The following is a 26,268-nucleotide window of genomic DNA, read 5'->3' as shown; positions in this document are numbered from 1 at the left end:
TTAGAAATGAAAATAATAAAAGCATTTTGAATACATATAATACACTTATATAACTATATATAAATATAATTTTTATATATTTTTAAATATGACTAGATACACTCATCATTAAATTTTTTATTACATTAAAAAAGTGCGAATAAGTTGTTTAATATTCGTAGCTTATAATGGACAGAATTTTTTACGATTCTGGCACATATTTAGTATCTTTTAATTTCCTTTTAGGACAGAAAATAAGCAGGAAATATTCATCATTAAAAATTTTTTTATAAAAACCTACAATAATTATTTCTTTTCATGTAATTTGTTTATTACTTTTATTTAATTACATAATTGTTTCTTTATATAAAGTAAGTTAAAATTGAATTTCTCATTTTTAATCAAAACGAGGAGCAATTTTAATTTATTTTATCTACAAAAACTTTTTCATTTAAAATTTCCGATTTTTTGATGTTAAATTTCAAGAAAATTTCTGTAATTTATTTTTGTGTACTTATCCTAAAATATTACGAATTTTTTAATCTCATTTATTAACTGTGATTTTTCTGGAACATTTTATTGAAAAGAAATTTCTACTTGAACTTTAATATAAAAATTTATAAATAATCTCAAAAATAATATTTACTTAAAGGTAAAAGTTTAAAATTTACTTATTTTAATTAAAATTATTAATAAAAATATATCTTAAATTTAATTTCTTATTAATATTAAGTAAAATTAATAATATACATTTACACAATATTCTACAACATAATAATACAAAAAAAAAAAACAAATAAAGTAGAAAATTAAAACAAAAAAAACAAATTGAATTGCAATTCAATATTCTTAAAAAATATGGAACATTAAAGATTTTTATATTATAATTTTTATAATATTAATTTATATTAATTTACTTGAAGCTAATATTTATGCATATAATATTTTTAAGAATTTATATAATTAATTTTACATAGGAGCGCCATATGATGACGCATCGCTTATACGGCGACTCAATGTTCCTTTCTTATTTAATGTTCCTGTCATTTGATTAGAACGTTGTTGATGAGGATTTATATTTAATGGTGGTATGTTAGGATTTTCAATACGTGTTGGAGAAGATACCAGAGGTCTTGGTGAGCATCTTGTTAATGTACCAATTACTTCATGCGGCTCCTGATATCCTGAGTCTAAATCATCGTGATAAGAATCCATTAATGGTGTTGGATCTTCATAATCATAGTCAACAAAACCGTTATTATCAAATGACTACAAAATATTTAGAAAAAAAAATAATAATTATATTTATTGTTTGCAATAATATTTGTTTTTAATAAAATTTTATATAGGTATACATACCTTTATTGGAGTTCTCTTTACTACTTGTTCTCGACCCATAGTATGACATTTTGGTTTATAATCAACAATTTCGTAATTTCCATCTTGTCCTAATGGAAAATCTTGTACAAAATGTCTTGTTCCATGTGGTGTTAATGTTGCCCATAACAAACGATTATCATTGGCCATTTGATGTTGAATTGTTTCACGATTATTAGTTGTACATGGATATAGCATACCACCAGATAAGAACGGATTTGATTTAGATGGTTCTCCAAGGGCTTGCATAGTTGTTTGTTTAATATTTGTTTCTTGATAAGAATAATTATAACTATACAAAAAAAAATAAAATTTATTTGTTTAATTAATGAACATAATAATTTACAATTTATTGATTATTTAATATTAATATTTAATACTTACTCTCGACATTTCATTAAAACAAAAGCTAATAATGCTCCCAATAATAAAACACCAACACAACATGAAACTAATATAAAAAGCCAAGAATCTTCTAATGCAATTTGTCCTTTTCCAGTTAATTCAATTAATTCGATACCACTTTCGCGGGGACGAGGATTTGGTTCACACATAAATGCAGCAAAGCATGGTTGTGAATCATTATTTGATAAAGCAACAATAGCACTCCTTGGTAACAAAAATGATGGAAGTGGTGGTGGAGGCATTGATAATATCATGTCAGGTGGTGGCCCAACTGCACTGCAATCTCCTATGCATGCTACCATATCCTTAAAGAACAAAAAATCAAATACTTTTTAAAAATGTTGAAACAAAAATATAAATTTCATCTATACGTTCAGGAAAAATTTGTTATTAAAAATTTTCAGAAAATATACTATACATACATACATATACATACAAATGTTATGGCAATACACAGCCTAATAATTAATGAGGGGAAGGGGGGGGGGGGGCGAATACACCATTATTTGTGTTTGTTATTATCAATAGTTTAGATATAGATAAATCATTATCTTTATTTAATCAAAATTATCTCTATGCAACAAACTACAAAATTAATTAAAGAAATATTCGATATTTTAAATTAATGTAAATATTAAAAATATTGATGAAAGAAATTTATTAAATAATATTTATTTTGAGGCTGAAGAATTATTTTCTTTAAATAATTGGCTATAGTCAGGAGAAAAACGTGTATGCCCGCAATGGCGAATCTTAATAGTAACAAAGCATTACCTATATTTCTACATAAAGGCAAATTTACATTCATATTTACATTATCCAGCAATATAACTTTTGTTACGAATAATTTTAAATTCATTTCAGATTTATATATTTAGAAACCCTTTTAGAATTTTTAAAGAATGTTTAAATTAGGTATTTTAATAACCAATTTGTTGGTTGCAAAAAAAAGCAAATATCTACAAAATTCTAGAAATTTAGTATTTTTTTTTATATTCATAAAAAAAATACTATAAATTGAAAGTATTATACATATTTGCATTATAATGTTATATTTTTATGCGTTTTGCTGTACACTAATACATTATACATATAAATTCATATACAAAATCTAATTTGATATAATAAGTATGTGCCTAAATGAAGATTAATAGTTACATTATACAATTTACCAAAATATATCTACATACATATATGTACAACATAAAAATCTAAAATTCCTGTATACATATTAATTTATTCTAAAAATATTTTAAAAACTCATATGTAATATTTTTCTGATAAATATACATATGTACATATTTTTTAAACTCATATTAATTAAAACCTACAAAATGTATAACATTATGCCTATTTAAAAAATTATTTAAATAATCGTAAAATATAATAACAGTACGTTCCCAAAATAATAAAAAATTAACACAAATATATTTGTTATAATAATTTGAGTAGAATACCATTTAATTCCCGATTAAACTTAATTGCATTAATTTTCAGAAATTAGATTTTAATTTATAAAAATCAGAAAAATCAAGTCATTACATACATTTACCCTTAATTCTAATTAGGGATTTGAATGCTTGTTGCACATTCAAGTCAAAATTATTTTATGATAGGTAAAAGTAAGTTTTTTCTTAAATTATATTGTATTTATAGAAATAGTAATGAAATTCCAAATTCACTCAGCTTTACATTGTACGAGTATGTACCTATTAAAAATATAATACAATAATATAATTTTGTCATATTTCCTTTGGCTCGCATATATTTTAAATATTTTAAAAATACCTTTACGATATTGAAGTTGATTAAATTAAAATACTTAAATCTATGTAAATGTCAATTAGATTCTTGTAATTTTTGTTGAATACAAACCTCACTATACTTCATAACCTCAATATACCTCTAAAACTTCATAAAAAGAATTGAATTACAGATTTCAAAGTATAACATACGCATTTTTATTGAATTTCATTTATAATTTAATAAATTTGAAAAAATTTTAATATATTATAATTTATTAAGATAGAAGCGAAAAATATATTAAAATTTTATAATGTTAATATTATATTTATTTATTTAATCATAATTCAATTATAACAAAAGCAGATTATGTCAATTTTAATAAAATTTTGTCTTTGTATACAAGCAAAAACGTTCAACTTTTCTACTTATCAGTATAGTGTAGTTCAGCTATTTTGCGTCTACATTCAAATATGTATTCGATTATCGATTTTTCATTTTGAAAAAAAAAAATATTATCAATTTTTTTTTTCTTATTATTAACTCTTCAGTTTATTATCCTTTTGTAAATAAGAAGAAATTTAATTAAAAAAAACAGTAAAATAGTTCATACTAAATTTAAAAATATTATTTTTTTTTATAGAAATTTATAATTACCAAAAGATTTATTAATTTTTGTAATAAGAAAATTATTCTTCTTCTTTTTTACACTTTTGTGCAGGAAGAGGAAAAAACTAAAAAAATAGGCAAAATTTTTTCTTGTTAAAGAGTAAATTTTTATTAAAACACTTTAGGACTAAAACTCGTAATAAACTGTTTTAATTTAACAAGAGAAAAACAAAAAAGACTCAATATTTCGGTATTATTTTTCTCTTCTTTATATTATTTCATATACATATATACTTATTATGTATATCATAAATTTTCTTTGGTGTTTTTTTTTTTCTGTTTTACCTATTTTCATTGTGTACTTTGGTTTACATATCGATAAATTGCCAAATATCTACATTTTGTTTTTATTCGCCTCTTTTCAAATTTACACACACACACACACATTTATACATATTATTTTAAAACTAATAATATACTCATTCCTTTCATTATAATGTATAAGATTGATCCATTAAAAAAAAACCACCCCTGCAACAATTGTTCCAAAGGGTAATTTGTATTTATATACATTATTATATACATGTGCACATACATAAATGTTAATAAGTAGTCATATATAGATACAATATAATTTATTATGAACCATAAATTGACAACTCTAAAATGTAGCGCATGCGAAAATTCTATATCGTAAAAATTTGCCGACTTTTTTGATTTTTTAATATCGTTTTCGTTTTGGTTTTTTTTCTTGTGTATGTTGTTTCCTTTATTCTCCAATTGTGTCAACAAGGCTTTTTCTATTAAATTTTTCTTTTGTTATTTTGTTGCTTTTCTAAGATCTTTTGATAATGAAATTTTTTCTTCTTCTTTTTTTATAACAACTTTTTTAAGGAAATTTAATGGGTTATTCTTATTATTTTGTATATATAAATTTTGTTTTTAAAATTTTCAGAGTGTCTATTACACACTTGTTAATTTATACATACATATGTATATACATTTGAGAAATTACATACATACATACATATATTCAAGAGTATAAGTATGCAATTTTTGATTTTTTAATAATTCCCAACAATAGGAATCGAAAAATTTAACAAAAAAAAAAAAAATTAATAATATGTGCATACAAAATATAAGAGTTTAATTAGAACGGGAAATTTTAGAATTAAAAAATTTGTAGTTAAATAATCAAAAATAAAATTGTTTTGTTCTTTATTTGTTGTTTTGTGTTACTGGTTTTCATCAACGCCATCGTAATTTAATTTTTCAGAATATTGTTCTAGAATTATTTAAGATTAATAGTTTAATTATGAAAAAAAAGTAATTTTTGTAGTAATTTAAATTTTTTGGTGTTTAACTCACAGCACCGTGCTTTCAAAGGAAAAGGTAATGAATTGATCTACGATATACATAAACTAGATTTCTAGAGAAATATTAATTTTCTTTAATATTTATTAATTAGCTCATTTTTTACTAAAATACAAGCTTCATTTCAATTTGTTTTATTCAATACAATTTATTTCTATACTTATTTAGGCAAATATCTCTAGGTTTTTTATTAATATTGCAACTGAACTTCCAATATTATTAAAATTATATATTTATTGAAATTAGCAACCCTTAATTGAGATTCTTTTCGTTATGTTAAATAGTAAATTTATAAAAAGATGTGAATAATCTATTTAAAATTTAGTTACGAATGCTTGGTTTAAAATTAATTAAAATTAATTAAAAATCAAAATAAGGTTCATTTTAAATCTCAGACAATTTAAATAACTTTTTGAAATTATTATAAAAAAAATTAATGATAACAAATTCCCTGAATTCTAAGCGCAGTATTGCCACATTAATATATCACATTACTGCGCAATTATGAAATCAGAGATTATCATTATTTCTATATTAATACATTATTTATTCATTTTAATTTTTAAAGTTTTTAAAAGCTAAGGCTAAATTAATTAATATTTAGCCTTAGATACTAAAAATTAATGTAATTCGAATATAATATATAAAAATCGAATAATGCAGAATAACATTTTGTAAAAATCATCAAATTTATTACACCCATCTCTTAAGCAAGTCTTATGCACTTTAAAAATTAATTTAAAACATTTTTTCAATACAAAGTGCTTAGACGCTTCTCAACTCTCCTCTTTTTTGAAATTTCAACAAATTGATATCAGAACATTTAATTTTTTTAAATAAGAGTAAAAAGAGATTAAATAAGAAATTTCATTTATCGATTTCGATTTTAATCACATGGGGACATAATTATTACATTTTTACCTTATTTTAACAACATAAAATTTATTTTATTTGTTGAATAAAGCGAATAAGTCACCCTCAAACAAAATAAATTTTTATAATCCTCGTATGTATATGTATAAGTATACAGAGACTGTTTGAAAACGGCTATTACATATGAAATAACAACAAAAATAAAACCAAAAGAAATTTAATTAGGCGTATGTGATAAAAATGCCGACAATATTTGATCTTCCTTTTATAACACAATATGTAGAGTTTTTGTAGCATGATTTAGAAAATTCTGTAATTTTGTAATTTTGTAGCTTCATTTAGAAAAGATCGCGTAATTTATAATTTCATTCACTTTTTTCTAGTACTGTATGTGAATGGATACTGGTTTTAACTTTTAAAATTTATGCAACATCTTTTAAGTCCTACAAGTTTAACAGTGTTCTTGAAACTTTATAGGTTTAGCGAAATGAAACAATTTCTTTTGTTGTTACACTCACAGTGCTATTTAAAACAAAATGTTATTAGTTATTTGGCGCAATGCAGCTCAATGTACTGCTTCTCTGGAGAAATAACAAAGCGATGTGGTACTATGTGAATCCAAGTAAGTAAGGAATTTTTTTTTTTTGGATTTTAATTATTATAAATTTATAAAAATATTAAAAATAAAATCGAACAGTCGAAGAATATTGCTGAAACACTGCGTTAAATTATAATAAGAATAATCTGCACATCGTAACCTAGCTGTTTATCATGAAGTATAAATCCATTCTCCCAAGCCTCAATCGTAACATTTCTGTAAATTACATTCATTTCGCACTTCGTTCAAAACCTTGCATTGACTGCGACAAGATTTATTCATGCCTGGTATTAATTGAGAGGAAAATTAAAATTCATATCTTAAAAATGGCAGGAATTCATCATCCTTTTGATTATACTTGAGTAATGTAATGTTCAAGTTACTTTTTCCTTTTTTTTTCTTTCGATGATTTTTGCTTCCTTTTTTTCATTATTGGTTTAGTTAATGTTAATACAAAAGGGTGTTTGTATTATTTTTTTTTTGTTTTTTTGTGTTTTCTTTTTTGAAACCTCAATTCATTGTAAGTGCACTCTTGTATTCATACACTTATATTAAAAAATAAAAAATATTCTATGTATGTATATGTAAGTATGCATATGTGCCTGATTCGTACGTGTTCCAATTATCCTTCAGTATATATATATATATATAGGCATTCAATTTCACTTTACATTTTTACATATATTTAAATAAAAGTGTGAATAAATGGTAAAAGTGTGGCATATGAAAACAATTAAGCGGTTGAACATTATACATAAGTATTATAAAAAAATATGGCGAGGGGGAATTTTATATTCAATACTTTTAATACACAAAAGATTTGCAAAAAATTTTGATATACTTGAGTACATACATACGTGTGCATATATCTTGTAAATATGTATTTGCACATATTATAAAAAATATTAATTTAGGGAATATTACAAGAATGTTATGCACTTTATCTTTAGGTATGGTTCATTGGAGAAATTAAATATTACATAAAAAAAAAATATTACTTTATTAAATTTACGGGCCTTTTAAATATATTTGTATGTATTATTGTGTAATTTTATGTCATGTTTTGTAAATTTATGAAGAAATTAATTATAAAAATTATGTCTCATTTAAAAGAGTAAAATTAATTAGTGAAAGAATAAAAAATGATTTCCCGTTTTAATAAAATGATTCCCGTTCACTAATTGATTAAAATATTGTTTGTTTCTGTGTCATTTTAAATATGTGTGAGTTTTTATGGCATTAATAATTATTAATTAAATATTTTTTGTGAGCTAAAAATTTCAAGTTATTTAGACAGTATTTTTAGTTAAAGAAACTTGATTTTTTATTTATTTATTGTAACATTAAAAGCTTGTGCTTTGAAAGAGGAACTAAATTTTATGTTATTTGATGTTTTAGACAAGTTTCTGTATTAGCTGCTTTATTATTGGAATAAATATTATTAGATTTTTATTAGTTTCGGAAATTAGTAAAAAGCGGAAACCTTTTGCGAAATGGCAAAATTTTTCAATATTTTATCTGCTCTTTAAATGCTACTCAATTATAAGTCTAAATATGCACTGCTCAAATATTACTCAATAATTCATTAATTTTACTCACTGAATTTACTTGTAAAAATCCGTTTTTCTAGTATTGTATAAAATGTGACAAGATACTATAATACAAACTATAACGACAATGTTTTTCTTTTAAATTAATTGTAAATATGAAAATTCTATTCACTTTAATTTTGTTATCAATAAAGAGGTAAGTTGACAAAGGGGTTAAATAACATTTTGACGAAAATCGAGCTTTTCGGAAAGAATATCATTAAATTTCATATATTTTGAACTCTTCTCTTAAAGCTAGAAACTTTATAGAAGACGAAATTGACAGTGCACATAGGAGATAAGGAACAAAAAATTAATAGTTTTACAATTTGTTAATGAAAAAGTGTGTTACAATGCAAATGTAAGTTAACCGCTTTGTCAACTTACCGCTTCAATTCAAAAACCACCAATTTTTCCTTAGACCATTTTACAGTGAGCCTATATCCTAAATTTTAAATTAAAAAAAAAATTTTCAACATTATTTTTTTTTAATTATACCAGCAAAAAAAAAGAGAAAAATCTTAAAAACGTATTTAAACTTCACTTTTATATATTTTTAATGTGAACATTACGAATAAAGGGAGCAGAAAATTTTTTTGACTCTTTATAATCGTTAAAATTTATGAATTGTTCTCACGCTAAAAATAAAACTCTCTACTTCATTATAATTATTGTGTGTTAATAGCCATAATCAAAATATTGTTCATTGCTTTATTATACTCATATGGTTAGCGTTGTTCACTTTGAATGGCAATCCACTGAAATTGAAATTTTTTAAAAAATTTTGCTGAGTTTTAGTTCTTCTGAGTAAGATGCAGTGAAAAATTAAATAGTAAGTTTAAATTATAATCCAAATAAAATTAATCAATTAACCTTGCCTGTTTATAATAAGATCCTTTTTCTCCTTTTTAGTGCCTAATTTTTCATAACAAATTTTTTTAATGTGGTTTGAAAACGCTTTGATGTAAACAAAAAAAAGACAAATTTGTACGTATTGTTGTTAATAATCAGCTGTAATTTTGTAAAAATAACAAAAAAGCAATGGATTTCAAAATACGTCATTGAATTAACAGAAAAACAAAAATTATAACGAAAAAAGGAAAGTAATTCATTTGTAGTACTCAAATTACAAGCAAATACAAAATCTCAAAAACTATTTTGGCGTTCTTTTCAGTCCCAAAAATTTATTTTTTTGCATAATAGCAGCGAGTAAAAGAAAAGTAAAATTGTAATATCTAATAAATTGTATTTCACCTTGGCCTGTATGATGACCTTAAGGCTCTTGGGAAACGATTGTAATTATTTTCTTAAAATTGGGTTTTATTTGTACTCAAATCGAGCTCCCAATATTTTTATAATATAAAATTTGATTTTCTTATACATAATTCATAAAACAGTTTTAATATACGAGTACATAATTCAATATTGATAAGAAAGAAATCAGGCAAGAAACAGACCTGATGTGTTTAAGTAGTGTTTGAGTCATTTATTCTTACTGTGTTTACGGCTATTAAGAAGATTTAATTGTATAGTTATTTAATTATTATCGTAATTTTTTATTTTAATAAATTTTAAAAGTTATCTACAAATTAAAATTTAAAATTTCAAACTTGTAATAATTGAAAATAAAAAATTTAATTAATATTCTGTTCTCAAATGTGATGGTGGGTGAATAATTCCAATAATCAAAATAAAATTGTATTTCTTTGATGTTTAGATTTTTTAAGAATTTAAAACTCGGTATATTAGAGTCGTTGTTTTTAAAAAGTGGCGAAATCAACTTAATTTTATTCGTAATAGTAAGAAGATCAAAGCCTTGTCTTAAAGCCCATAAAGAATTCTTTAAAAAAATTTTTTGTTCGAATCCAATTTTTTTTAGATCAGATAATAACTCAACTAAATTTTATTAAAATCCTTGTATTTCGGAAACCGTTGAGATTAAACCCCTAAGCTTAAAAACAAAAATTTTTCCCTTTGTTGATGTTCTAACCAACTGTATATGTTTAGGCACTAAATACTAAATCACCATAACTTGAAATCTTAAGTGCTTAATTTTTGATTTTATGAAAATTGAGTGTAATTCAAAAATGATAATAGAAATCAAACCTTTTTCTCATACTCCTTGCAATATATGGAATGACCCTTTCATAATAGTAATAAAACTATATACATAAATGTATGTATAAAAATTTAAGCGAAAAAAATTTTATATGGGGCAGAAAATTATTAGTAAAGAATGTCCTTTACATAAATTTAAAGCGTATGTAAAGAAACAACATGTTTTTTAATGAAAAAACAAAAAAAAAAAAATAATATGAAATTCTCCTCTTTCTCATTGTAGCTATACACAAATAACAAAAACCCTATTAAAATATTCAATGAACTTTTACATTTTTAAAAAAGACCAAAAAGCAAAAAATAAAAAAAAATAAAATAAAATAATAATAAAATCCTATAAACAGAAAATTATTTTGTTTTTGTTTTTAAAAAGTTACTGGAACCGAACCGATTCATAAAAGAATGTGAAAATTATTTAAAAAAAATAACAGTTCTGTGGTTAATTCTTTTATAGTCGGTTGCGAAAAAAGAAAAGACTAAAAATCGCGTAGGTGAAAGGAAATGTTTACAATTATTATTTGTTCTTGTTGTTGTTTTTATTGTTTCTAAAAAGTTAAAACAAATGAATAAATAAAAAAATCAAATGGTGAATAAGTAAAGTGAAAATTACAAGGAAGAAAAAAAGAAAACAAAAAAAAAATATATTTTTTTTTACTTTAAAAAAAGTTTTTGTTTTTCGTCAAATTTAATAGATTATATAGAACATTTGTGTCACATGTTCAGGTAAATATAATTTTATAGTTATATACACAATAGATTTCAGGTGATTCAGACAAATTTGATATTTTAAATTACTTGTTAATGTTGATTACTTTGTATATTACTTACACCTACTCATTTGCTTTATAGTTATATCTGAATAAAAGAAATTCCCATTATAGTATTAAAAATCCCACGCAATATCATTTTTATCATCAAGTATCATAAAATATTTGGAGAACGATTGATTGCTACACTGATAATAAATTACAGCAATAGTAAATATTTTTTGAATTATTATAATATTGTAGAAATTGGTTTAAATTTAAAAACTTTTGAGTTTTACCCCAAATTCATAACGCAAAATAAAGTAATACTATCGCCAAGCATAAACAAATGAGGTATAACAAATATAAAATAATCTTATTCGCAATATACGAAATTATAGAGCAGCGTTAAAGAAACATCAAAGTAAAGGACATCAACTTTTTAATTTTGGCGTGGTATTGAAATGTAAGTCTTGAAAAAAATGTTATTCTTATGTCGCTGAGATAACATTCGAAAAAAATGTTTATAATTTAAAAGTTAAAAAATTTTGGAGGAAATAAAAATTTCAAATTTCATATAAATGAAACTATTTTAAATTAGCGAAAAAAAATAAATTATCAGAAAATTTATAAGAAATTTATGAAAATCAATCAAACACAACATATACGTGATTATTCAACGTCTTAACTTTTGAAATGCATTCTGTATTATGTCGGGCGAGGGTTTGTTGTGTGATTTCAATTTTTGTTTTTGTTATATGAAAATTCCCTTAAAATAACCATTTTGACGATGACGAGGTGGGTATACAGAATGTGAAAACCATTCGTATGTAGCTTCAAAAAACCACTATTTCTAAAGCCAGGTGTTAAGAAAATGGATTTTTAATTTTTCATGGTTTTCTTTATAGCTCGGAAAACACCTTAAATTACTTTTTTTTTTTTGGAAAAAAAATTTTCAAAAAAATTTTAAAGCATTTTGCAAAATTCCAAAAAATTCAGCTTTCAGCTTCAGACTTTTTTTTGCAGCATTATTTTTAAAAGTCTATGAACATTTTATTATCATTTTGAAAATTTTATACATGTTAAATAAACAAATTGGACATAATCTATAATTAATATGATATTCAAATTTTATGATTTAAAAAAGTTCAAGGAAGTTCGCCTGAAATTTCATGTTCGTGTTCATTTTGACTTATTAATATTAGTTAGGGTAATACTTCAGAGAGTAGTGCTGTCAATTGAAAACAATAAAATGTTTGTATTGTAATGAAATAAGAAATTATAGGTTTACAATAAAACAAGGTTTCAATATTATAGTTGTTATATGACAAACACAAATTACTGTAGCGGTATTCACGTGCGTAAAATGAAATATATAAAAATTACTGCTTAAAACTTACACTAGGCTCGTTAAAAATTCTTTTACTAATTAAAATTACATTTATATGTAAAATTTTACATATGTTTTAAAATTTTCTACAAAAATATAATATTTTAGAAATTATTTTTGAGAATAAGTTTTGAGCAGAATAAATGCTGACCGCCAGCTGTTATTAACAATTGTAGAAAGACAGCATATTTAGGTCATCTAATGCGTAATGAAAAATATCATATTCTGCAATTAATCCTACAAGGTAAAATAGTGTTGGACGAAAATAAATGTCGTGGCTGCGAAACATCACGCAATGGACTGGCCTACAAAGAATCGGGCAACTAGTACACACCGCACTGAACAAGGAGAGCTTTAGCAATGTAATCGCAAACATCCAGTAGTGGATAAACAGACGAAGAAGAAGAAATTATTTTGACTAAATTAAGACCCTATTTAATTAAAAAATTATATTATTATTTTCCAAAAATAATTTTTCTCAAAGTTTTCCTATTTAAAGTTCTTTAATATATTAACTTAATGGAAATTTCTTAATACAACTGCAGAACAGATGGATGACGTAATTAAATGAACGAGCTAAAGGCAGAAAATTAAAAAAATTTTTCTCTTCGAACTAGACTCAAACAACTGGCAATAATTATCATTAAGTTAATATTATTAGTGTAATAGGCACATCACTTATTAATTAAACAAGTACACGTTGTATTAGTAATTCAGTATTAGTAATTCAGTTCCTTAATATAAGTTGCCCTTCAAAATATGCAAAATTTTATTTGTAAAAGATGATTGACTTGAAAATTAATTAAAGCTACCTGGCTATTTAAGTAGCTATTCACCAAATTTTAAAATATATTTTTTATTTTAATTATATTTTAAAAATTTGTAATTATCTAGGCTACCTAGTTTAATAAATTAAATATTTTGACCAATTTTAGCCAATCACATAATATAACATAATGAACACATTCGATATCGTACAAAAATTTCATATATTTAGTAATATCAAAAGGAAAGCACTAGCTTGTGTTAAATATATGATTTTGTTAGTTTGCCTTTGTGCGCTTTACTTTTGTTGTACCTTCTTTTTTATTTGCAACCATAAGCGTAAGACAACAAATTTTTCCTAAATTTTATATATAAATCCTTTTTGTCTGTTTTATCTGTTATCTATTTATTTTATCTAAGTTCCGAATTTTATCTATGTTATAATTGGATATTCCTGAACTAAGAGCATTTAACATATATCTATCTAGGCAAACTAATATAAATAAAATTTATCTGGAAAAAATCCTACCTGCAGTTGCTTTGTTTTTACCAGAAGTCAGTTAAGAATAAAAAATATCTAAAGAAATGTAATATTCATCCTGTAAATCCAATTTCAATCCCATATTTAATATTTCATTCAAATTTACTGTCCTATACAGCTGTGATCATCTTAAAGTTAATTTAAACTGCTTGAAAAACATTTCGTATTTCATCAATTAGATATGTGTGATTAATTATATTCTAACCAATTAAAATTATTCCACATTAATTAAATATTTCATAATTAACATTTTATCAGAATTACTTATGCAACCATATTATATAATTTAACCATTAATTTTAATCAGCTAAGTATTCATAAGTTTACAATTCATTATTCAAGTGTATATAAAAAGGTGTATATGGAAAAAGATTCAATATAATTTATGAAATGCAATACAACATGCAATAATACCAAGTATGTACATAAATAAAATTTTCATTAATAAAATTCAAAAAATTATGCATATTTTATAATTTACTAAAAAAACTGAAAAAAAGGAACTCAATATGATTATTATTAACACATGACCTACATTAATAATGTCATGTAATTTAATTCACACGATATTTTCAATATGTTTTATGAAAAAAAAAATATTTCTTTTTTAAATTCTTCAAATGAATTAAATTAAATGCAAATTTATGTAAATGAATTATTTTAAAGTTGGTTTTTACTTTGTAAGTTATGGTTTATTGCATTTCACTTTGTTATTATGAAAAAAAAATATTAAGTGTTTCAAGTTCAAATCGTATAATAATTTAAAATTTAAATTGAAAGAATTTTCTTTGAAAGTAGAACTTCTATATGATTTAATTAATATAATGGATATATATACATATATATATATATATATATATATATTTATGAATACTCATATATTTGCATAAATCAGTTATAAAATAGCACATGTTATAAAAAAGTTATTCCCATTTCTATAAATGATTAAATTTTGAAATAAATTTCATACGCTTAGTTAATAATTTTCTCTGATTTCGAAAAATTTACCTCGTTTTAATAAAATGTATAAAAATTCAAATTAGAAATTATTGTTGAATTTTAAATTTCATTTTAGGTTCTCATATAGTTTTTACAAATTATTATTGAATATTGAAAATTATTTCTTTTCCCTTTTTTTTAATAAAGAAAATTCGCTTTTTAATTCGGGATTTGTAGACTAAGCAGTTATTCGAAAATTAGTGCACATATATCTAATATGTGTTTAAAAGAGATCACTTTGAATATTGCATGTAACTTGAGTATTCAGAAGAAATTGCTTTTAATAAATATATTTTTACAGCAACAAAAACAATAATTAAAAATATAAGCAGAATTTTGGGAAAAATTTCTTAAAAAACTGAATTTTTACTATTTTATTTACCTTTTAGAAAAAGTAATTTTAAAAATAAGCACTTTTCTAAGAAATTATTAAAAATGTGCTTACTCCTTTAATATTACTACCCTCATGCTCGTCAGTTTACAAAATGTACACGACCTCAATGATGTTTTTCTAAATTTTAAAATTTATTCTTATGGCTGTTGACTTTTGTTAAAGCAAATTTTTTAGTACTGTCCAACATTTTTTCAACAAATTCAGAAAAAAAAATTCTTTTTAGTTTATACGTCCATCCGTCCGTTTGAGTGTCTGTTTAACAAAGACTCTTTAAAATGCAAAGCTGAAATTACAAATTATATACTTCTCTTAAAATTTGGAGAAGTATATAAGTATATATAAGAGAAGTATTTAAGTTTAAATACTTCTCTTATATATACTTATATACTTCTCCAAATTTTTGCATTCCTCCTCCTCATCTCTCCTGCAAATTCTTAAAATGCAACTTTTGACAAGAAAGTTGTTTCTTCTACCTCGAAAAAGCACCGTGTAAGATTACAGAAGCCAAACAGTCATTAAAATTAAACTTTTCACTTAAACCAGTTTTTTTGTTTTCAAATTGTAGACATCCGTTCTCTTTTAGACTGTAAGATGTAGAAGTTTAGTTTATTTTCAACTAAGAAACGAATTATTGTATTTATTATATACCAAATTTTTCTACATCTAAACAATTTTCTCAGCAAATTAGCAAAATTGAAATTTTCGAATCCTTCTTTTTTCCAAAGTATAAGCTTTTCCAAATTTAAAAAAAAAACAAAAAAGTAACGGTAAATGCCTAACCATCAAAAAATTAATTTATTTATTTTAACTTACATGATTAACTTATCGCTTCTCCGGAAAGTATGCAATATTTTTTTATAGCATGAAATAATTTTTGTATGGTAATGAGAGTAATAGAAGCTATAACAGGACAGAATGAAAATAATTTAAGAAAATGAGAATAGTTCAACAAAAATTTTAAAAAGACTTTCATTAACTGTGTCAGGAGATTTGTGCTATACTTTCAAAACAATGGGTTTGATTCGAATTTATTTATAATGAACCTCATAATTTGTTGATGTTTATAGAAATTAAATTTTCAAATACAAGCCCATCTTAGCAATATAAATTTAAATGAAATATAAATAAAATTAATATAATCGACATCCTACAATGGCAATATTCTTTAAAATACTTAAATTTCAATAAATTCTTAACATAATTGACTACCTACGTGCAATATATACAAAGAATTTTTAATATAATTAAAATTTATTTATAAATTTTAAAACATAAACTCTTAAAAACTTTACTAATTATTCTCATTCAAAAAAATTTTTTTTTGATATTTTAATAACTATAGAAATATTATAAAAGAATAATTACTTTTACATAATAAAATTTTCAAAAAATAATATTTATTAAAATTACGTGGCAATTTACAGGATCTTGATAACATGAACACAAAACTTTATGACGTCAAAACTTTCTTTCCCCAATTCTCTTTGTCTTTTTTTTCCCAACTAAATTCTCTTATAATGAACTTTTATTAAAACATTTATGTATATATATAGGAGGTCATTGAAATAAACCCTTTGTATTTATCGTACATATATTGTTAAAGTTTTTATTTTTATTATTTTTAAATAATTGGTATATTAAGTATCCTTTATCGAGCATATATTCACCATTTATATTCATAATATTACAATGTGTTTAGAAGTATATTGACTTCAATAAAAGGTAAAATATAAAAAAATGTAAAATATAATACCTGCATATAAATTACGATGGCGTATAATTTAAAATCAAGCATTAAACTAAAAACAAAAAAAGAAAATGACATCCTTTTTCTTTTTTTTTCCATAGAATTTTCGCAAAATTAAGTAAAAGTTCTTTAAATCGATATTAGTAGCTAAAAGCAAAAAGAAAATGATTGCTTTTCAACAATAATAAATTCTTAGATTATAAAGAACAAAAGGATAATAACTATATAAAAGGTAAAGGTAATTATTTGAATAATTAAATGTGAATGTGGAAAAAAAAGAGAACGGTAACTTTAATATAAATTAAATGAAAGTGTTACAAAAGAAACAAAAAAAAAAACGGAAAAAAAAATCATAAAAGCTTTCGATTCCTTTTACTCTTTTTACTCGCATAACATTTTGTTCCGACTATAATGCTTGCAAAAGCTCTCTTCATTTTCATGTTCTGTTAATGTTATAATATTTTATTTATATATGGAATATTTACACGTTTGTTTATATATATCATTACTATTATCTGAATATGTGCATATTAAATTATATTATATAAAAAAACTTTAACCTATTTTGTCATATTTTAAAAATATTTCAACTATTTATGCATAGCATCACAACAGCTCCTTAGTAATTTTTCAATTTTGTTTTTTATTTTTTTTGCTAAACTAGATAGCATCCTACATACGTATAACCACTTAAAAGGAATTTCATGTAAATAAATATATATGTGTATATGTGCATGTATATTTTAAAAAGATGACGTGGATAAGTGGTATGCTACATGAATAAATAAAATTATGTATAACAGTATATATATGTACATATAAAAATATTAAATAAAAAATATTTTGTATATTTTATGTAGAGTTACTAATAGAGTATTCTCCTTGTATATAATGTACATATATAATATATTTTACCTATTATATGATATAAAACTTTATACATAAGATATTTTGACTATGTTTGCTAATGTAGGCTTATGTATGCTGATGTAAATAGGTATTTGTATATAAAATTTGTTATACTATTATTAATATTTTTGTGAAAAATATTATGAAAGTAAAAGAGAAACTAGCATAATATTTACGGCGAATTTATGAGGAGTACTTAAAAGTTTGTACTTGCGCATTAAATTACCTAGATATATATATATATATATGAATACATGAATGTATTTATATAGTAGTACATATAGTATATATAATAATTTATGAATGAACAAAAAGCAAAGAAAAGAAGAAAGAATAATATAAATGAATAAAATCATTTATGTTTTATATCTACGTATGTATGTATGTATATACACTGCATCAATATATTATATACAATTGTACAATATTTTATGAGAGAATTAAAAAAATTTTATATTGTGATTTTTAATATTAAGTACATTATAATATTTCTACATGTGGGTTAAATTGTGGGAAAGTTATAAGAATAAGAAAAACAAAATGCAAAGTAGAAAAAAAAATAATATTTTTCTATCATTTGACATTTAAAATTACAACCCCAATATAACATTATTATATACGTGCATTGTTCTTAAATTGTATTATATAGCTACTCCCTGTTATGTAGTAAAAGGTTTAAATTATATTATAATAGGAATTTCTTGTTAATAATTTTTATGCAAAAAATTAAAAAAAATTTTTTTTTTTAATCGACGTCAGTCAAGTAACCGCACTCTTATTTTTTATATAATTAAATTTTTTATTTTCTTTTATTTATTTGCATTCTTATTTTTTTTTGTTACTCTTGTTATTCATACTTCATTTCCGGTTGTATTCGGTATGATTTATATATGTATGGTTTGGTTACCATATTAAAATTTAAGATTGTTATGTATATTTTTGTTATACATACACATGTACACAAATTTATTGAACGCGATTATGGTATTTAGACAGAAGATTCTGGTTATTAAAATTGTAGTTATTTTAGAAATTTCTATTGATATTTTTAAGAAATTTTTAATTAATTATAAATTATTGGTAATTCAAAATTATTTTAGATTAGTAAAATTTGAATTATTATAACACAAAATTGATATAAACTTAGAAAATTTGTTGGATTGTGAGTTGGTATGGTTGCCATTCATAAAAGAGTAATATGAATCGAATAAATTGTTTTAATGTGGGTAGTTATTATGAGTTTGAAAAAGTATCTGTTTCCCTTATTTTTAATATGAATAAGAAATTAATAGAAATCTCAAATATTGTTTTTCATGCCTCAATAAGTTTGATTTTATTTTCAATTAAATCTGCGATTTTAGTTAAAGTGATAAGAGAGAAAATTTATGTCTAATTAACTGATAAAAAGGTGCTTGTGTTTATTTGCATTCACCTCAGTTTTTCTAATTTCTTATAATTTAATAAATAACTAGTATACATGTGTATGTAGGCAACACTGAATAATATTGCATACTTACCGGGGAAGGACAAAATTTAAAAAAGCATTAATATAGCTAATGAACACTACAATTATACCTGGAAGTTCGATGAAGTTTCTAACGTTTCATTTCTCTAACGAAAATGAGAAAATTTAAAAGTTCTACAGTGTTAGTTACGATATTTTTGATAAATGTCGTGATATGTAGCGGCAGCATATCTTTATTTGCAATTAGACTGGAAGTATACTGAAAATGTAAACAACTTATTTGACAAAAAACAAAATTAACCGAATAATCGTAAATGGTAATACTTTTAAAAATCTAACAGAAGTGACAAAAGAATAATTATAATAAGAATAAAATCTGAATGATGATAAGTAGGACTTTGAACATGTCTCTTATTTTTTCTCAAAACATACGTGCCAGGTCCTACATTGAAAATTTGCAACAGACTTCAATCAAAAAATTATTTCTTTCTGTGAAGTTTTTTTTATTTTTGGACCAGAGTGATTTATCTACTTACTTAACATCTGAAAAATGTATGAATATCTAATAACTCTTTTAATATTAAGAGATAGTTTTCCCAACCTTAATGTTTAAACATAAACAACAGTTAAAATTTCAATTAATAAAATAAAAACTTATTTTACGCGCTTTGTTTTCTCATTTTATTAGTGTTTGTTACAAGAACCTGCGTCAATGTTTATTGATTACTAATAATACAATTTTGAGTCAAAAAATTAAAAGAAGAAAGAAAACTTTTCATCTCATGTACAAATCGCTTACTCATTATTTTGTTCTATTTATCACTCGTGCTGATTTTTAATAAAAATTAACCAAAGAAATCCTTTAATTCATCTGAAACTATTATTCATCATTTTAAATACATTATAAGAGAAAATAATCTTAATGCTAAATTTTTGGTTCATTAACGTTTACACACAGACAAAATTATCATTAATTCCTATTACAAAAATTGAAATTCTCCAAAAATCACCTGTCAATTTCATTTAAATATCATGGGGGTCTTATGTTCCATTTTATCTATTTTTTATCATTATATTTACATAATACTATAGTTTATTTCAATTTTTCGCAAATTTTTTTTTTTTTAATTTTTGGCACATATTTAATTAAACTTTCTTTCAAAAAAAATTTAATTCATTAATTACACAATTTAAATGTAAATATTGTTTTTTTTTTATCATTTTCGATTGGTCTGTTTGTCAGTCTTTTAAAACCATCATAATATTGTATATAGTAAGTATTAAGTACGTCAATAAAATCTCCAATTACGTAGATAAGTTCCAATATATATAATATAAAGAAGTATATAAGTGATATTGTGCAGGGATGATTGTGTTAGTATTTGTATTTTTAAATTTTAAATATATAGAGAAAAAAATAGGTTTGTATTTGTACATAAAGTAATTTAAAGAATGAAATTATGCAGTTCAGCGTTGTTCATCAGAATTATAATACATAAATGGGTAAATAGGTAACATAAAAATTTTATATTAAAAATTTTTATTTTTTAGAGCACACTTGTATGTATAGAGTAAGATCATTTTTGATGCATAGATAAATAATTCTAACAATTGAATTGTTGAATAATTTAGGTAATTTTAACTAATTAAATATTTAATTACAAAAATCATGGTACTTTTATTATTTAGAAATAGTAAAATAAAAATAATCCATGCACGTTTTGAACAGACAAACTGATGAAGAGTATAGTTAATATACAGGATGAATCTGAAAGGTATACAACAACATATACCATTGATTAGAGGGTCGAAAATGGGTAACACTTTTGTTCTGGAGTAGGAGCGTAATCTCAAGGGCATTCGAGATACAGGGATTTTAACAAATTTTCATGAAATTTCTTGTTACCTAAGCTTTTTTGATCATAACTTCCGTTCTGAAAAATTCCGGAACAAAAGTTTTACCCAGTTTCGACATATATGTTGTTGTATAGGTTTCTGAATCACTCTGTATATTATTTAATTTTAAATAATTTAATACACATTAGAATCTTCCACCACACATAAAACTTTAAAAGAGAAATCTTCAAATTCAAAAAATTATTCAAAATTTCTGGTTGATTCTGCTATAAACCCATAAGAACAAACATATATTATAGTGAACTCTTTCTTGTATAAATATATTGGAGTATACAAGTAGTACATACCTCGACTCTCAATATGAATAATTTTCTCAATATATAGTTTTCGCAAATTAGTTTTTTATTTCCTAAAGAGGTGCTAAACTTTAAAAGTTTCATTTTGAACATGAAGATTTTGAACAATTTTGTTTTTAAATCAATTATTTGTGAGTAATTTTCCAAAAAATAGCTTGTTTGTGTTATTTCTCAAAGATATAAGATAATGATAACTCCAGACAGAGATTTCCGGTGTCTACCCTTCAGGGGACCACGACAACCTAACCCAACCTAAACTAAGGTAATGATATTTGTTATTGTTAAACCTTAATCCAAAACTAAAAATTAACGTCACTTACTTATATCCTATAGTAAGATTCACTTGTACTTTTTTGTTTAAATTAATTACCGGTGGGGGTCAATTTAACAGACTGCAACAAAATTTGTATCGGCAATTTCGCCTATAAAAACAAAATTTTACAGTATAACAATAACATGTACATTATTACATACCCATACATATTATATGAAATTTAATATTATTTGTATGAAAATCTTATTTTACCAAAGCTTGTGAGTAGGTTTGAACTGATTTGCAAAAATTTTTATTTAAAAACAAAACAAATAAAAAATTTATTCATTGACCTTCTCATTCTTAATTATAATAATTTTTTTTTGTTTTTTGTGTGTATGTCATACACCATTTCTATATTTATTAGTTCCTGTACTCAATTAATCTCTATTAGAAATTTTATAATATACAAAGAAATTCATAGCAGCAGCATAGCATGCCATGATGGACCAATAGTACAATTATTTGTTAACATATACCTACACTTTTTATACATTTATAATTAATGATAAATAGGTATGTAACTATGTATATATAAGTATATAGTACAATAAGTTCAGCATGATATTTCATTTCTTAATTTTCTTATTTTTGTGTATGATTAGAATTTTTATTTTTCAGTAAGGCTTATTTTCATTTTGGTATGTCTATACAGTTTAAATTTAATAATGATGAATATGACATCATCATAATACCGGCAATTATAATGATTAAGAACTTTTATATATAAATTTTATTTGAAAATTAAAAAAGTAACAAAATAAGTGGATTAATAAGTACAAAAAAAAAATCTGATGTGGTCAGCACATAACCGACCGCATTGTGTATTGTCTAGTTAAATGAAAGTGTTACAGAATATTATAAAAATGTCTGTTAAATACTTGTTTCTAATTTTTAGGACATTAGTAAGCTTATAGTTAACATACCTAGAAAAATGTAAATTTGGCTCTTAGTAGAGTTTCATTTTGTGCTACCCGAATTCCCTGAAATGCTCGCCAGTTAGTTTCGGTAACAACCAGAACTCAGATATCAAATTTCAGGAAATTCCATCAATTCGTTCCGTAGATATGGTGCAAAATGTAAAATCGGCCCGCAGATCAGTTTTGGAGCCCTTATCTTTCCAAAAAATTTACATGTTCATTGTTTTAATACGAGGAATTCACATATTAAATTTCAAAGAAATCGGTTGATTATTTTTCTTTATATACACAAAAATGTATATTTGTCCCGTAGTAAACGTCTAGTTTTCGATGCCTGATTTCTTCCAAAACATAGGAATTTTCGCAAACGGTCGAGCTGAGCTTATATATAAAATTTCAAGTAAATCGGTTGAATATTTTCTTCAAAATGTTCAAATATGTAAAACAGGCTGTTCCGGAGGTGTTCCGCTAAAAAGTGCTGTTCCGGAGGCCTGATATATCCCAAAAGTTGATCAATCCGTGCCATGGTGGAAATAAACTTACATATAAAATTTCATCAAAATCGGTTCAGCCGAACTTGAGATACACGCGTGCACACACAGACCGATAGACCGACAGACCGACCGGTTGCTAAAAATAGTTTATTTACAATTCCCTACTATGGAGAAGTACGTTCCCACCGAAAACTCGATATGCAAAATTTGTTGCCATCACATAACCTACCTATTGTTTACACAATACGGTCGGTAAAAATTGACAAAATGTATTTGAATGGCAATTTCTTTGTACTCGTAAACTTACATTTCAAAGAGCACATGAACTGATACAAATGATTTTTGATCATTATTAGTCATAATATGGTTCAAATTTTAAATTTCAAACCCATTAAATGCGTGGTTGTAAAATAGCACATTTCCCATTATTGAAGTCTAGAGCTTGTATAGAGTTTGTATTTATTACAAATTTATTGAGAAATTATTGGTATTTAAAAAATTTTGTTGGTAATTCTATTTGAGACTGATCCAAATTGTCGTGTAAGACAAAAATTACACAGTAAAATTAGCGAAAAAAATTTAAACGAATTATGAATTTGACAATTTGGCATTTAAATCATTGCTTATTTAAAAGTTAACTGATTCCTGTAAAATTTTTAATGATTTTGAATCTAATTCAGGTGAAGATCAAATACTGTAATTAAAAATATTTCCAGGTGGATATACAGAATGTTCTCTATAGCGGTAAATTGGCATATAACTACGTGTAGGTCCTTGTTATTAAGGAAAAGAAAATGTTCCACAATAGGCCACTGCCGTAACTAGTTTAGAAGGTAAAAGCTCTTAAAGAAAAGGTTTTTTTTTGGTTCACCTCCTTTGAAGTCGGCTATAATTTTGACTGTGATATGATATTAATTAGAAAGGTGGTGCAATAGGACAATAGATAATGTAACAAGCACACAATGAACTTCATAGCAATTTTAGTTCAGGTAATATTTTTATATTTAAGAGCCGTATTTATGACATATGACATATTACACAGTCATTTAATATTTATGATCTTAGTTTACTTTAATAGTTTTATATTTTCTATGGCAATATACGAATCTATTAAAAAGAAAAAAATAATATACGCATATGCCAAAGTTAATTTGTAATTATATTTTTATAAATAAGAAAAAGGTGTTAACTCTTACAATATACTAAGTATGTACTTTTCTACTTATATGCAGAACAACGTTAATTGCTTTTCATATGTTTTAACTTTTTAGTTAATTGCTTCCATATTTTTTACATGCGCGTATACCATTTATTTATTTACATCCATATTTACTTAGATTTTTTATTTTAAAAATTCGTAGAATATTACAAATGTCACGTTTTTAATGAGGAAATTTTAACAAGGATAAAAATAACTTAAACATCTAGGTACTTATCAAACAAAATTGTGTCTGTTTTCCTTTTTATTCTAAAAACAAAACAATCTAAAAATGCAATTAAACTGGTAAAAGGTTCCTTAAAAAGCATATTTCATTTTGGCAAATTCAATAAGTCAAAATCTGTACTTTTCGGGTTTTAATAACCGAAATATCGTAAAAAAAGAATGTTTTAAAATTTGATATAACCAAATTTTGTTGCATACTTGTAGGAGTTATTAAATAAAAAACGAATAAATAGCTAATTTTAAAAAAAAATTTTAAATTATGTTGGTAGTTAGGTTAAGAAGGCATTATTTTCTGTAACGACTTTTCTCATAAATAAAATGGAATTTTTTGGGCTTACTGTTAACGAGAAAATTGCATTATATACAATTCTTACTTAACAAAACCGGTTCACAAAAATATGTGAACTGAAATTTAACATTCCGATATCTTGTTTTTTCGTATAGAGAATTTGCACAATTGGTATGTTTTCGAATTTTAAAAATATTAAAAGGTTTTAATATACCTATAAATAAAATTACCAAAATCTGGTGATTTCGAAAGTGTTAAGTATTGAAGTAGAAGGAAAGTTAGGTGAAAATCTTGTTCTGGCGAAATTGTTCTATTGAAAAATATTCAATCAAAGCAGATAAAATCAATCTGTTTCTAAACATAAGATTTTCAATTTCACATTTTTGCAAACAGGTGTACAGACGGATGAGCGGAGTGAATTTAATAAGAACAATAAATTAATAATTTTTTTTTTTTAAATATTTGAGAACGTTTTGAAAATTGTATTTTTGTGCAAATTCAAATGTAAAAATATTTCATATTTTTTTTCACAAAAGTAAATTTTTAATGAGAAATTGTGTGATATTTATTTTTTATATTGCATAAGTGTAGTAGCGTGGACACCTTTTTTAACTCATTATATAAAAATAAAGATACTTGAAAAATTAACAATTTAAGAAAAGATTCTAATATTAATTAACTTTTTCATGCACATATACACATATCTCTTTAGTACACATACAAGTATCCTTAACTACGAAAATATATCTTGAAATTATAGAACATAATTAGAATATATTTATATGAGAAAACTTAACCTATCTACTTTTATTAAATTTCATTACATCTGATCAAACTATGAATCTGAGACTATTTGTATATTTAATCGAAGACTATTTAATAAGACTGTCTCAATAAATGCTTTAAATATTTTTATAACGAAGTATCAAATCTTTTATACATATTCTAGATTTGCAGATATAAGTTTTCCCACT

General features: G+C 23.7%; 1 protein-coding gene across 1 annotated transcript; it reads right to left on the bottom strand.

Moving 5' to 3' along the window:
- Positions 1 to 609: 609 nt before the first annotated feature.
- LOC129618996 (uncharacterized) lies at positions 610 to 4,301 on the bottom strand. Its single transcript, XM_055534041.1, has 4 exons — positions 4,162 to 4,301; positions 1,741 to 2,066; positions 1,339 to 1,648; positions 610 to 1,248 (listed from the first exon to the last, which is right to left on the bottom strand). The coding sequence occupies exons 2-4, from the start codon at positions 2,061 to 2,063 to the stop codon at positions 949 to 951; spliced, it is 933 nt and encodes a 310-aa protein (XP_055390016.1). The 5' UTR covers positions 2,064 to 2,066; positions 4,162 to 4,301; the 3' UTR covers positions 610 to 948.
- Between the last annotated feature and the right edge of the window lie 21,967 nt (positions 4,302 to 26,268).

This window comes from Condylostylus longicornis, unplaced genomic scaffold (genome assembly GCF_029603195.1).
Source record: "Condylostylus longicornis isolate FDR11 unplaced genomic scaffold, ASM2960319v2 ptg000010l, whole genome shotgun sequence".
In the NCBI taxonomy this organism is placed as follows: domain Eukaryota; kingdom Metazoa; phylum Arthropoda; class Insecta; order Diptera; family Dolichopodidae; genus Condylostylus; species Condylostylus longicornis.
This window is presented reverse-complemented; position numbering and strand designations above follow the sequence as displayed.

Excerpts from the sequence above, each read along its gene's own strand:
- LOC129618996 (XM_055534041.1), bottom strand. The coding sequence starts at position 2,063 with ATGGTAGCATGCATAGGAGATTGCAGTGCAGTTGGGCCACCACCTGAC. Across the intron at positions 1,649-1,740 it reads GTTTTAATGAAATGTCGAGA|TTATAATTATTCTTATCAAG; the intron begins GTAAGTATTAAA and ends TTTTTTGTATAG. Across the intron at positions 1,249-1,338 it reads TAAAGAGAACTCCAATAAAG|TCATTTGATAATAACGGTTT; the intron begins GTATGTATACCT and ends AATATTTTGTAG.